This window comes from Camelus bactrianus, chromosome 11 (genome assembly GCF_048773025.1).
Source record: "Camelus bactrianus isolate YW-2024 breed Bactrian camel chromosome 11, ASM4877302v1, whole genome shotgun sequence".
Lineage (NCBI taxonomy): Eukaryota > Metazoa > Chordata > Mammalia > Artiodactyla > Camelidae > Camelus > Camelus bactrianus.
The window spans coordinates 31,286,009-31,299,924 of record NC_133549.1 but is presented as its reverse complement, the minus strand read 5'-3'; the positions used below and the strand labels follow the sequence as shown (position 1 = coordinate 31,299,924).

General features: G+C 36.1%; 1 protein-coding gene across 2 annotated transcripts in view; it reads left to right on the top strand.

Annotated features, from left to right (window-relative positions):
• The window catches only part of NHLRC2 (NHL repeat containing 2), a 48,861-nt gene that overhangs the window by 8,447 nt on the left and 26,498 nt on the right, over positions 1–13,916 (top strand). For both annotated transcript variants that reach the window (XM_074373588.1, XM_045506563.2), the window contains exons 3-4: positions 7,842–8,297; positions 10,875–10,996. In XM_074373588.1, coding sequence (XP_074229689.1) covers positions 7,842–8,297; positions 10,875–10,996 — 578 coding nt within the window. The remainder of the gene's footprint in view (positions 1–7,841; positions 8,298–10,874; positions 10,997–13,916) is intronic.

Sequence of the window (13,916 nt, the reverse complement as noted above, 5' to 3'; positions counted from 1 at the left end):
TTGCCCAAGGCTCCCCTTTTTTCTCTGTGTTCAGTCACTTCTTCAGTCTCAGCCATGCCCCGCACCCCCCACCCCGGCCCCTTTGTCATGTGTTGTTTTCTCTCCCTGGAATCTCCTTCCTTGCTCTCTTCACCTAGTTAGCATCTTCTCATCGTTAAGATCTTGCCTCAGTTATCACTTTTTCCAATAAGTGTTGGGGTATATTGATCACAAGGAAAAAAATTATCTTTTGATGTAATATATGATGATATCTGTATATATATGATGTGTACATATTACATATATAAAATATATTTGGACTTAACTCATGGATTTTTATTTAATTCGTTGTTATAAATTATCACTGTCATTTTTTATTTTGATTTTCAAATTGTCCCCATTTGACTAATGAGATCCCCCTTGAGCTATCACTTGTGTCCTTTTGACATGTCCTTCTCATTCTCTGACCAATTCTCGCCACTACAAAATGTTTCCAGGTCATCTTCTACTTTCCCAGCCCCATCCCTGAATCAGCCATTTCTCCAAGGAGCTCTGATTCCTTTCAGTATTGAATGTTGGGAATGGTTTTGCAGAACCAAGATCTGAGCAACAGATGTGCTGTTGCTACTGAGGGAGGAGGGTTGGGTCTTTGCTTCCAGTCCCTCTCAACTAATTTAAAAATTACATAAGCTAGTCCATCCCATCCCCCCATCAGGATATGTTATTCATATGAAGTGCAGCTAGATTCATTTGTTTCTGCTTGTATTTTTAGGGCCCCTTTCCCCATTTTTGTTTTATTTGTTTTCAAGTATGCAAAATTATAACATAGTCTGAGAGTCAAAACTATTCAGAAAGCATAGTTTCATCCACCTGTCTCTTCTGCCTCTTCCTACCTTCTCATTTTTTCTGTCCCATTCTTTCTTTTTCTTTTTAAAAAGTTTCTTCTTTTTTTTTTTAATGTAAAAAGTGACATGCTATTGACATTTTTGTGTACTTTGCTTTTTTTATTTAACAGTTTTCCAGGCAGTCACTCCATATCAGTTTATAGAGAACTTCCTAGATAATTTTAATAGCTGTATAATGCTTCGTGTGTGTGAGTGTGTGTGTACCTTAATTTATTCAGCCACTCTTCTATCCTATGTATTGGCCCTTACCTTGTTTCTGATATTTAGCAGTTACAGTGAATAATCTTGTGGATACATTTTTGTATTGCTGGTAATATATCTTAAGGGTAAATTCCTAGAAGTGGGATGGCTGGGTCAAAGTTAAATGCGTTTGTAATGTAACATGGATATTGCCATGTTACGTACGATTTTGCCTTCTTACTAGCAGTGCATGAGTGTCTCTTTCCCTGTTGCCACTCCAATAAAATGTGTTGACATGCTTTTAAATTTTTACTAATCTAGAATATGAGAAATGGTATCTTGGTGTAGTTTTAAATTGCATTTTAGTGTGGAGTTGAACAGCTCTTTTCATATGTTTATGGTTATTTATTGTAAAAGGGGTTTTGTCTACTATTATATCCTCCAGGTGGTTATTATGTAGGTATATAAAGGCTATTGATTTTGCTATATTGACTTTCTATTCTACTAGTTCCTGAGTCTTTTATTATTTGGGTTTGTCTTATAATTGATTCTCTGGAGTTTCCCTAACATATTATCCTATTATCTGCAAAGAAAATTTCCAGTTCTTTTGTCTCTAACTGATTTCTCTTGGCTAATTTTGTTGTCTAATAACATCTTTACAACTCATTGCTAAATAGTGGAAACAGTGGGCATTTCTACCTTGTTCCTTATCTTACTGGAAAACTTCTAGTTTTCCTCCATTAAGTAAGAGGTTGGTTTTAAGACTTAGTTATATTTATTTAATCATTTAACAAATTATCAAAGTAAAAAATAAAATTATATCTCAATAAACTCGGTGTTAAAAATAAGAATCTACCTCTGCTACTTCTGGGTTTGGAGGACACTGGTGGCTACCTAATTCTGACTCTCCCAGTTTGTCTTCCCCCTCCCCAGGCATAAAAACAGCAGGGAGAGTAGATAAAACCACACCTGATGCTATGTTCAGCAACACTAGGAGACAGAGAATATCATGGCCTTCAAATTACCTGTAAGTTGAGAAATAAACTTAACTCCATTAAAGATCCTGCTGCTACTAGCCTGCAGGCGCTGAGAACAGGAATGGGGGAGGCTTAAAGACTCCATGGAAAAAATAAAGTGGTTCAAAGGACTTGGGCAAAACGCAGAGTAACCCCCTTCCCTGCAGAAAGAGAAGCTCCAACACTAAGTGCAAAATACTGAACACATGTTTGGATATACTAGAACATAGTGCCAACTCTTAAAAAAGAGTGTGAGACTGGGAACAGAGGCCTCAGAGAAGCTGGAAACGAATGTGGTTTCCCTTGGAGATAGTCTACTGAAGGGAAAGAGGAAAATAAGATGGAAAGGTTAAGGATGCTGCAGAAACAAAAGAGAAAATACATGTTAACCCCTCCTTCCAACAGTGCTATCTGAAAATGAAACTGCACAGAAAAAGGGAACACTCAAACTAGGAGCTCTGTCCAAAGAATGATTAGGATTATTAAAAAACAGATCACATCTCTATAAAATTGTAAAAAACTGAAAATATGATTCAAAGTTGAAATGCTGGTGAAAATTCTCAGTCAGAAAGTTGAAAAAAAAAAAAACTAACACAGTCCTATGTATCGAATTACATATCCTCTAAAAGTATTTAGGAATAATGAAAAAACAGCTTGAATCATAAATTTAAAAACTAAGAACAGAAATGGACCGAGAAAAAAAATGTGTTGATTGAACTCAGAAAAGAAATAGAAGGAAAATGTCAGGATTATATTACAAATGAAGACTAAATTACAAGGTGCCCAAGGAATAATAATTTCACACAAAAATGTTATAAGGAGCATTGAACTAAAGCAGGCGTATAAAAACAGTCTTAGAAACTGAAAAGGAGCTAAAAAAAAAGTAAAAAGGGTTCGAGAGGAAATGATTGAATTGGAAGACAAGTAGAGGAGGTTCAACATAAGACTACTTGGAGACTAAAAAAGAAAATCAGAAGAACTGACCAGAACTCATACCTAAAATTAGAACCCAAGAAAACATTCCAGAAATAAAAGGAACCTTAAATCTACATATTGAAAGGGCCTACCAGATAAATTGACCCAGAACAGCCTAAGAAATATCCCAGTAAAACTATTACACTTTAAAGATGTTTTAAGAAAAAGTCCTCACGAAAAGATGACTTCCAAAGACACGTAAATTAGACTGGACAGACTTCTCCCACGTAACAGTGGAGCAACATTTCCAAGATTCTTAAAGTACAAACCAAGGATTTTTATATCCAAGCAGCTGCCTTTCAAGAATCAATCAGGGTTATAGGAAGACAGTTTTGAATGTCCAGGAACTCAGAGAACGCTGTGCATGTGTGCCCTTCCTTTCTAGTGAACCTGCCTGAGGAAGATTCTAACCAGATGTGACTAAGGAGACTCCAGATGGATGAATGAAGACAATGAAGGCTTCATACATATATTTGTAGAGCCAAGACCAACAAGGATGTGGAGTTTTGATGTATCAGTCAGAATTTGATGAGAGAAAAAAAGACCACTAGGAGTAATGAGAAATAATAAGGATTTGTTGAAGTCACTTGATTAATTGATGTTGACTAGTTGATGTAATTTTGGGAGCTGCTTAACTAGTCTACATATGGCTGTTGCTTCTGTGTCAAGTGCTCAACTTGCTGTCAGCAGGTCAGGCAGTTGAAAAGGAAAGATGGATATGAAATAGGGGAGAACATGGGCAAACTACAAGCTGCATGCATGAACTAAAACCATAAGTATGAACTGGAATCCATGTAAGCTTCCAGCTTAAATAATGAAGTGACCAGAAGAATAAGTTGGTTCCCTTCATCATGGAACTAAAACCTCGCTTGGCCCAGGAGTTGGAAAGCTGACAGTGGAGATCTGGCAGGAATTGGTACAGCTACGGGACCCAGCTGCTGCCCTACAACCAGCAAGGTGAGCCAGCAGACAAGCTGTAGGTGTGTGAACTGCTGTAGCAGGTAGGGCCCTGCACCAGCCTGCCCAGCAAGAGAGGACATGGCTGCTGCTTCCTTTTACACCTTCTAGTTCTCTCGCAGAGTAGCTCCTGGTCCAGGATAACCCAGAACTGGGCAGGGAATAGAATAATGGAAAACAGTTCCAACTTAGTTACATTGACAAAATACAAGTCCATCGCCCAAGGGTAAAAGAATAATACGAAGTCAGGTATTCTGACAAAATTAAAAAGAACGTAACTAAAGAGAGATGAAAAGAAAAAGGAGAGGGGAAATAGAAGACTATTGATTATTACATAGGCAATAAGTGGTAGTTAAAGGATACTATTTAAAAATGATAGACCAGATAGTAAAAGATTATGAAAAGATGAGATTAATACTTTTATAATACGATAAAAAGTGACAGTCAAGCTGGAACCTGTCACTGCGCACCCCCAACCATGAGGAAACCAGGAGGTTCTCCCTCCACGTGCCCCAAAGATGGAGAGCTAGGTCCATCAGGAAGCAACCCACTGACCAGACAGACTGCCACCCACACCCTCATTTCCCAGGACCCTGCCAGGACCCGGACACCCCAGCACCCCAGAGCCGCCTGGGGTCAGGGCGGGGGTCTTCCTGACAGAGCTGCAAGGACACACAGGTGCAGGAGAGACAGCCCTGCACAGGACTCTGCCAGCACCAGACCCTGGGACCACGCATATGGAACCCACACTGAGCATGCTGCCCACCAGCCTGGCAGGACTCGCATCTCCCCGGGAGTGTCTGCAGAAGGGCATCGGACTTTGGCAGCAGATGGTTACTGCTCTGACTGTACATATGGAGGATGACAATTTCAGGCTAAGCACAAGATTCCTGTAATATTGACCTGTTACATCACCATCAACCAATCAAAAGAAGGTCACACACCCTGCAGCACTCCCCCAAATTTTGCCTTTGAAAACTTCTCCCCTAAAACCATGGGTGAGTTCAGGTTTTTCGAGCATAAGCCACCTGTTTTCCTTGCTCAGCCCTGCAATAAACCTTCTCTGCTCCCTCCAGCCAAAAAAGGGAAACTGGGCACCCCAAATAGAGAAACATAGTCAGTGTAATATAATATACACAGTAATTGCAATATAGAATAATATGAAAGAATTGAGATCAGACATACCAGTTGCATCAATAAATGTGATTAAGCTTAACTTTCCTACTGAAAGAAAACATCCATCAATTCCTGTTTATCTTCTGTTTTCTTTATTTTTTTAAATCAAGAATAAATGTTTAATTTTGTGTTTGTTTTTTTTTATTTTGTACCTCATGAATTCCTGGCTTATCTTTATCATTCACTCTCTTGTGCTTTCTTTTGATTTAGTCTGTTCTTTTCCTAAAAATTTTTTAAGTGGGAAACTTATTCATGTATTTTAATTTTTATTGATAAAAATGTTTAAGGCTATGAATGAAGGATGTAAATTTTCTTCTGTCAATACATGAACTATATCCCATAAATTATGATACACAGTATTTTCATTTTTTTTTTAAGAAATTCTGTAATCTTGACTTTTGTTTCACCTTTTACTCAAGTTGATAAATAGAGGGTTTTTAAATTTTTAAGAAAGGAGGGAAGTAATAGAAAATATATACGTTTGGTCTCTGCCCTGGGTTTCTGGCACAGGACTCCTAAATCCCTTGTCATTTCTCAAGTGGTAAGAGCACTAGGAACATCTTTTGTCCTCATGTTTGGTTTCTGACCCCAGTTCCTGACAGAGTTCCTAGATTCCTCAGAATTTCCTGGGCGGTAGGATTGTCTTTTGTCCCAGAGTGATCCTTGGTGGGCTGCTGGATGGGGCTAGTCACCAGAAAGACCAAGCCGTGATTAGAAACTTGGAATGTTCATCCCTCCCCTCCACCCCCCATTCTCCAGAGAGGAGAAGGGGGTTGGAAATGGAGGTATCGGTCGATCACACCTCCTTGGTGAAGCCTCCATAAAAATCCCAGAGGTAGAGACTTCAAAGCACTTTTATGTTGGTGAGTACATGGAGGTGCTAGGATACTGTAAGGCTTTGAGAGGGCATGGAAGCACTGTTCCCCTTCCCACATACCTTGCCTTGTATTATCTCTACCATCTGGATGTTCATTTGTATATTTTATCATACTCTTACAATAAACTGGTAAACGTAACTGTTTCTCTTGAGTTCTGTGAGCTGTTCTAGCAAATAATCAAGTCCAAGGGAAGGGTCATGGGAATCTCTGATTTGTAGCCAAGGTGGACGGAAGTGTGGGTAGCTTGGGGAGACCTACTGCTTGGTATTGGTGTCTGAAGTGGGAGGGCAGTCTAGTGAGTGACTGCCCTTAACCAGTGACATCTGTGTTAACTGGCTAGTGTCAGAATTGTTGGACACCCACCTGGTGTCACTGTTGCTTAGTGTGGGGAAGAGAACCCACACGTATGGTGTCAGCAGTGTTGTGAGCGTGGTGTTAGTGTAAGAGTGTACACAGTCTTTCCCACTCCTCCCCACCGCCCTGTTACCTAATCTCCAAGTAACCACTCACCACTGTTGTCTTCTTTCTGCAGCTGCTTTCAAGATGTTTGTGGGTTTTTTTCTTTAATCTTTGGTTTTCAGGCCTTTTTGATGTGTGTAGATATGATTTTCTTTCAATTTATCTTACTTGGGGTGTGCTAACCTTCTTGAATTCTGTGGATTTATGTCTTTAACCAAATTTTGGAAGTTTGGGTTTTATTTAGATATTTTTTTCTGCCTCAGTCTGGCTCCTCTCCTTCTAGGACTCCAGTTCCATGTATAGTAGATTTTTTAAAACTGTTCCACTGGTTCCCTGGGCCCATCATCAGTGCAAAGCCATGAAAGAGGAAACAAAACAAAATAAAACTGGAAACTCGCCCTCATGTAATTTGCTTTTCCAAGTTTTGACCCCTGTCTAAAAATCTGCCTCCTTTTGTTTTCTTTTCTCAGTCCTCAGTCCTGTTTGTGTGTATATATGTGTTTTGGCTTAGAGTTAATAGTTGTAACGGAAGGATGGGGTGTAAGGTAATTGCACCTCCCAATTTGTGTGGTTTTATTTTTTCTTCATGCTGGTTTGTATCGTTTTTAATGGGTATGTTGGGAGATTCTGATTTACATAACTATTACTACCTCTGCTACCTTGGCAGTTGATAGTGAGTTTTTTCTCTGAATCTGGCTTAACACTTCTTACTTTTTTTCCTATATTATCTTCTCAACGTACTATATTGATTAACTAAAATAAATATGTTGTTTTTTGTTTTCAGCAGTTCTGCTATCTACAGTAAGATTTGTTCTAAGAACTATATAATAGGAATTTTAAGTAAATCAAAGAACTTATGGAAATATTTTGTTTATTTTCATTCTGTTGATCTGTAATGTAGTTAGGTCAGAAAAATTTAAGACGATAATGTGACAATAAGTAACCACAAAAAGCAGTCATAGTCACTGTGAATTTCAGAGGGGCTTACAACAGGTGGAAAAAAATTTACAAAATTTCAACATCTTTCTAAAAGCTTTATCTAGGTAAAGGGCACGGAGAGTTTTAACCTTGAAATAGCCACCTGATTTTGATCATATGTGTTTTATGCAGTTGTCAAGATTGAACTGAAATTTAAATGTTAGTGTTTTATACATGTGTTTAAATGCAGTTGAAAACATCAATTTAGTTCTATCTTTTCCCTTTTTTTTTTTATCTCTGACTGTTACATTTATTAGTGACCCAAAGCCTAATGTGTGGATGGTGATACTTAAACTTTAATCCTTCGTGGTGTTTAACTTGTAATTTTTTCCATTTAGATGGTCTTCTGATTGTTGGTGTTCACTCAGCTAAGTTTCCAAATGAAAAAGTCGTGGATAACATTAAGAGTGCTGTTCTTCGATACAACATCACCCACCCTGTGGTTAATGATGCAGATGCCAGCCTTTGGCAAGAACTAGAAGTCTCCTGCTGGCCAACTCTGATCATACTTGGACCTCGTGGAAACATGTTATTTTCTTTGATTGGAGAGGGACATAAAGATAAATTATTTTTATATACTTCAATAGCTTTAAAGTATTACAAAGACAGAGGACAGATCAGAGATAATAAAATTGGAATCAAACTCTATAAGGATTCTTTGCCACCTTCACCATTGCTGTTTCCTGGCAAAGTAACAGTAGACCATGTTTCCAATAGATTGGTAATAGCGGACACTGGACATCATAGAATTTTGGTCGTCTGGAAGAATGGACAAATTCAGTACAGCATTGGAGGTAAAGTTTACATCTAATTATGATACATAATGTATTTTACAGTAAAAAAAAAAAAGTCAAGGAAATGAATTAAAATTGAAATTTGTAAGTAAGAACTAATTACAGAAAGGCACTATACATTGGCTTTTAACTTCATCAGAAATTTTGGTAATTAATGTATGGTGTCTGAATTAATCTCTTCTCACTCTCTCAAACACAAATACCCAAAGAGCTTCACTGAGGTCAAAAGGAGAAAATCTTTAGTTTAATTTTCAGTTATACTTATATATCCGATCTTGTTTTTCCAAAAAACTACCACACTTACTGTGTCTTATGGAAGTGTTATATACACTTTAGGTTTCAGGTGTTTTAAATGGAGGGTGTTGTATTTCACTTTCCATCAAATATAGCCATATCTTTTTAATGACTAGGATAATACCCTAGGAACTTGAGACTTAGGTTACAAAGTAAATAACCTAGGATTTCTACACCATTATGCTCTTTTCTCCTTCCACAAGAACCTACACATACTTCTGAATCCATTCCCTTTGATTGTAGCAAAATAAAAGTATCATACACGCATAGATCATTTTCTTCCATATCTCCTTGGTCTTAGATCTAAAAAGGGCTCTTATTGACATCTTACATAATTAATAAAATCTGTTAAGTACATTATTAATCTTGTTCATCCAGGCTGAACTTACATCTAACAACATATTAAAGAGAAAAGTAATTCATCTTCTTGCAGTCTTGTTTTAGTCACACATGCTGTGTTAGTACATGAAGTAGGGATATCTTCATTCCTGATGCAAATAAACTAATCTTATTCCTGAGCTCTGGGGCTATTCTTAACATACCAAGGGATTATTCCCTTCACTCTTGATTGTTTATATTTCATGTTTGTTGTTTTTGTTAGAGAGTATGCGTGTTTTTTTTTATTTTTATTTTTTACTTTGATGGGGAGGTAATTAGTTTTATTTATTTATCTTTTTAGAGGAGGTACTGGGGATTGAACCCAGGACCCCTCGTGCATGCTAAGCATGCACTCTGCCACTTGAGCTATACCCTCCCCCTGTGAGTATGTGTGTGTTTTATGCTGTTTATTTTGCTTTGGCAACTTGATATTTTGGTTTATAACAGGCAGTTGTGAGAATCGTTACTCAAAAAGCATCTGTTGTAGCAAGTTAAATTTAAATGGTAAAAAGAGTTTTTAATAGATCCTAAAATTTTCAGAGTAGTTTAGATGGATATTCTTTGTTGAACAGAGAAAAACCAGCAGCAAGCTACCTTTCTCAAACATGTTTCTAGGAATACTGTTGTGATAAATTAATAGTTATTCTACAATTTAAAAAAAGAATTCTGTGGTCAGATACACTCAGAAAATACTGGTCAGATGTGCTTTAACAGATTCTTGGTGATGGTGGTGTCGCTGTACTCAAATCTTTCACTCTGTTAATGTACCTCATGAAAATATGAGAAGGGTTATAGCATACAGTAGTAAAAAGTATTTTCCAATCTGAAGTGATCACAGTACTTTTTTTTTCCCCAGGGAGCTCTCGCCAACAACAACAACAGTATTATTAATAATAGTAAAAATAGCAAACACACACACACATTTATATATTTGGCATTATTCAAGCATTTTACCTGTATTAATTTATTTAGTCCTCACAATGTTATGAGTTATGTTATATGATTAGTTCCATTTTACAGAAGAGGAACTGAGACCTAACAGAACTTGCCCAGATCATCAGCTAGAAATTGCTGGAAAGTCTGTTGTACTCTTGAATTCATGTTCCTGGCCACTACATTATGCTCCCTCTCTTACACCTGGGACGATGGAGTTCTGCAGAGCATCACGTAGGAATGCTAATCTAGAGGCTTTGACTGGCTTGTCCTCTGGTCTCAGAAGTAACAATTATATTTTATTATGCTTTGTACTCTCCACCTGTTAAACTCCACTTGTATTTAAAAGCTGAGAAGTAGGCTATTAAGCTAGAATAACTCTTTGTCTCTCTTAAAGTCTCCATGAGGTATTAGAGAACTTTGTGGCAAAGTGAAATAGGAAATATGAAGGATTTTTAACTTGGGATTCATGGCTATTAAGAAGTGCTTGAATGGTCCTCAGAATCTAGGAACCCACTGAAATTGCCGGTGACATTGTAGGGACATGTGTATTGAAGGGAAGAGTTATAATTGTCATTGTATTATGGAAGGAGTCTACCTTCCAAAGTTGTTAAAAATCATCAGCCAGAAGCTAAACAATTAAATTATTTTTAATTCTTTTGAGTCTAGGTAATAGGTAATTTAGATGCTTTTTAAAGTAATTTCTTCTGATATAAACTACTAAAATGTACTAATAACCACTATCCAGTAAGCCCTGTCATTAGCAAAATTTACTCTTGAGAAAAACAGGTATCTTGGGAAACATTTTAGTTTTTAGGTGGAAGTATCATGTTAATTTATGTTAAAATCCCAGCTTTAAATACAGGTTTTTTGGGTTGGGTTTTGTTTGGTTGGTTGGTTGGTTGCTTGGTTTTGCTTTGAGATAACTTTTTAAGTGGAAATGTATTGTCTTACATCTCTCTTGTCTTTTAGGACCCAACCCTGGAAGAAAAGATGGAGTATTTTCAGAGTCAACTTTTAACTCACCACAGGGTGTAGCCATAATGAATAATATCATATATGTGGCAGATACTGAAAACCACCTTATAAGAAAGGTAATTTTCCATTTTAAGTAAAGTTTTAATACTTCTAATCAGAAATACTTTTATTTACTTGCTACGTAAGTATTTGAAGTGAGAGGGTGTTGCTTAAATACTTCAGATCATCCTCATTCAACTTCTTTCAGAGGTACTTACTTTATTTTCATTCTTAGGTGTCTTGTTCTGTGTGTTACCCTGTAGTTGTCACAGAAGACAAACCCATCAAGTCCCCTTTTTAATCCTTTATCTCAGAGTCGTGTGCCTAATCACCCAAAAGCTCTTCATTTTGAGGTATTGTCCAAACCACTGTTTATGAAGTGATGTTTTGTCCTTTTTCAGTAAAATTTTCTCAAACCTAAAAAAAAAAAAAAACATACCACTCCTGCCTTCCTTCAGCTCTTATACTTTGCTTGGGAATACTTCTCCATCAGTTAGTCTTAAAATTTCTTTTGTCTCATTGTAAAAGTAATATGTGATCTTATTTTTTAAAAATGGATTAATACCTAAAGGTAAAAAGGTCCCCTAATAATGTATTTAGCTCCCTAATAATCTATTTAGCTCCCCAGGGGTAACAACCATTGTTAAATTAGTATCTTTTCAGAAATTTTCTACTCATATCCAAATAAATTTATATTGAAAAGACTGTCTCTAGAGAATCTTTTTTTTTAACAAATGGTATCATAATGTACATATAAAATTTCTGCATTCTCTTTTTAACTTATTTTTTCTGTATTAGTCATATGAATATGACTGCATAGTATTCCCTTGTAGACATACCTAGTTATTTTAAACATTCCTGACTGATTAATATTTTGGCTATAATCCATTTGTCTTTAAGTTGCCAACTATTTGGAAAATAAGTAAGTTCATCTAACCCATTCTGTCTAAACATGTTTTAGGTGCTTCTTTGCTTTTCTTGCCATTTTCTCTCTCAATATTTTTACCTATTTATATGACAGAATTATCAACTTATATAAATTTTACATATATATACATATAAAATAGGAAAAATATATATAGAACATAAAATGACCACTGTAATGTAAATCTCCACAAGGACACAAAATTTGTTTTTTTTCCTATTGTAATCCTAAGCACCTAGAACAGCACCTGGCCCACAGTGGGTGTTCAATAGATTGTTTGTTGACTGAATTTATGAGCAAATAATATCTGTTGAATGAAACATTTTCTAAAGCATTTGTTCCTCTTAACATGAAAAGATGTTGCATGAAAAAAGGGTTTTGTGGATGTATAAATTAAAGCACGTTTATTTTTTGAAAGTCTTGGACACTTTTCTTCTTAGAGACTTTAACAGGCTAATATATTTTGAATACGTAAGTGAGGGGATGTGTGTGCAGTATTTCTAAACTTATTGGACCAAAGAGCCCTTTTTAGTAAGAACTTTTCATAGGACTAATGAGTTAATGGTGTATACTTTGGGAAAAAGTGGTTTTATGTTACTAACTACTTAAAGGTCCATATTTTCTTTATCATTATCTTTTTCTGGGTTCTGTGCTTCTAAAATTCATAATAGTGTCTCAGATTTCTAACAGGATATTGAAGTAGTAAGATGTTTAACCCACAACATACAGGGAGTACTTGTTCTTCTTTCATTGTACATTATTTCTCTTGCTTTAGGACTTAGTGAGTTTTGGTCTATTGACTGCATTTCAGATATTTTTTAAGTAGCATAATTATCATAGCAAACAGGTTACTTGAAATCATTTTTATATTTTATGACAGTGTCTGCAAAAATAGAAATGAGATAGAATTACTATTTGTTCCCCTCTTTAAAAAATAGAAAAATATTTATTGTATTTTACGTTTGTTTAAGACCTCATTTGCAGAAGATTGATCGTACGCCTACGCTTACAGCTCACGAGCATCAGTGTTCCATGCCGACCTGTCTTGTTAGAATAATTTATTTATTAATTTGTAAATTCCTCTTCATCTCTATTCCCATCTCCCCTGCCATTCCCTGTACATAAATACACCTATAGGTAGCCTTCCTCATATGTTTAATTCACTCTTCTTATTTGTATGTGACCTTATAAAACATGTAGTATTTTGTGTGTGTGTTTTAACAACTTTATTGTGATATATTTTACACAGTGTAAAGTTCACCCATTTCAAGTATATAATTCACGAATTTTAAATTTAACAAGTTGTGCAACCATAACCATAAGTCATTTTTAGAACATTTTTATCCTAGTAAGAACCCCCATGCCCAATTATAGTTAACCCCCATTCCCACCCTTAGTCCTAATCTACTCTATAAATTTGCATTTTTTGAATGTGTCATATAAATAGAATCACACAATATGTGGTCTTCTGTGTCTGGCTTCTTTCATTCTGTGTAATGTTTTTGCGGTTCATCAGTGATGTAACATGTTGGTAGTTTATTCCTTCTGTATCACTGAATAGCATTCCATTGCATGAATAAGCCACATTTTCTCTATCCATTTACCAGTTGATGGACATTTAGGGTGTTTCCAATTTAGGGCTACTATGAATAATTCACATATTTTTGTGTGGACATGTTTTCATTTCTCTTCGGTAGGTGTGTAAGTCCTGGAATTGTTGATTCATATGTTTTATATTTTATGTTTAACGTTTTGAGAACCTGCTAGACTGCTAAATCACAGCCTTTGCACTGTTTTACATTTCTACATGCAGTATATGTGGATTCCAGTTTCTCCATATCTTCACCATTACTTATCAGTTTCCATTTTTAAAATTCTAGTCATTCTACTAGGTGTGAAGTGGCCTATCATTGTGGTTGTGATAGGTATTTCCTTAATGAGGAATGATGTCAAGCATCTTTTCCTATGCATATGGACCACTTGTTTATTTTCCTTTGAAAAGTGTCTAGTCGGATTCTTTGCCAGTTTTTTAGTTGGGTTATTTGTGGTTTTTTATTATTGAGTTATAAGAG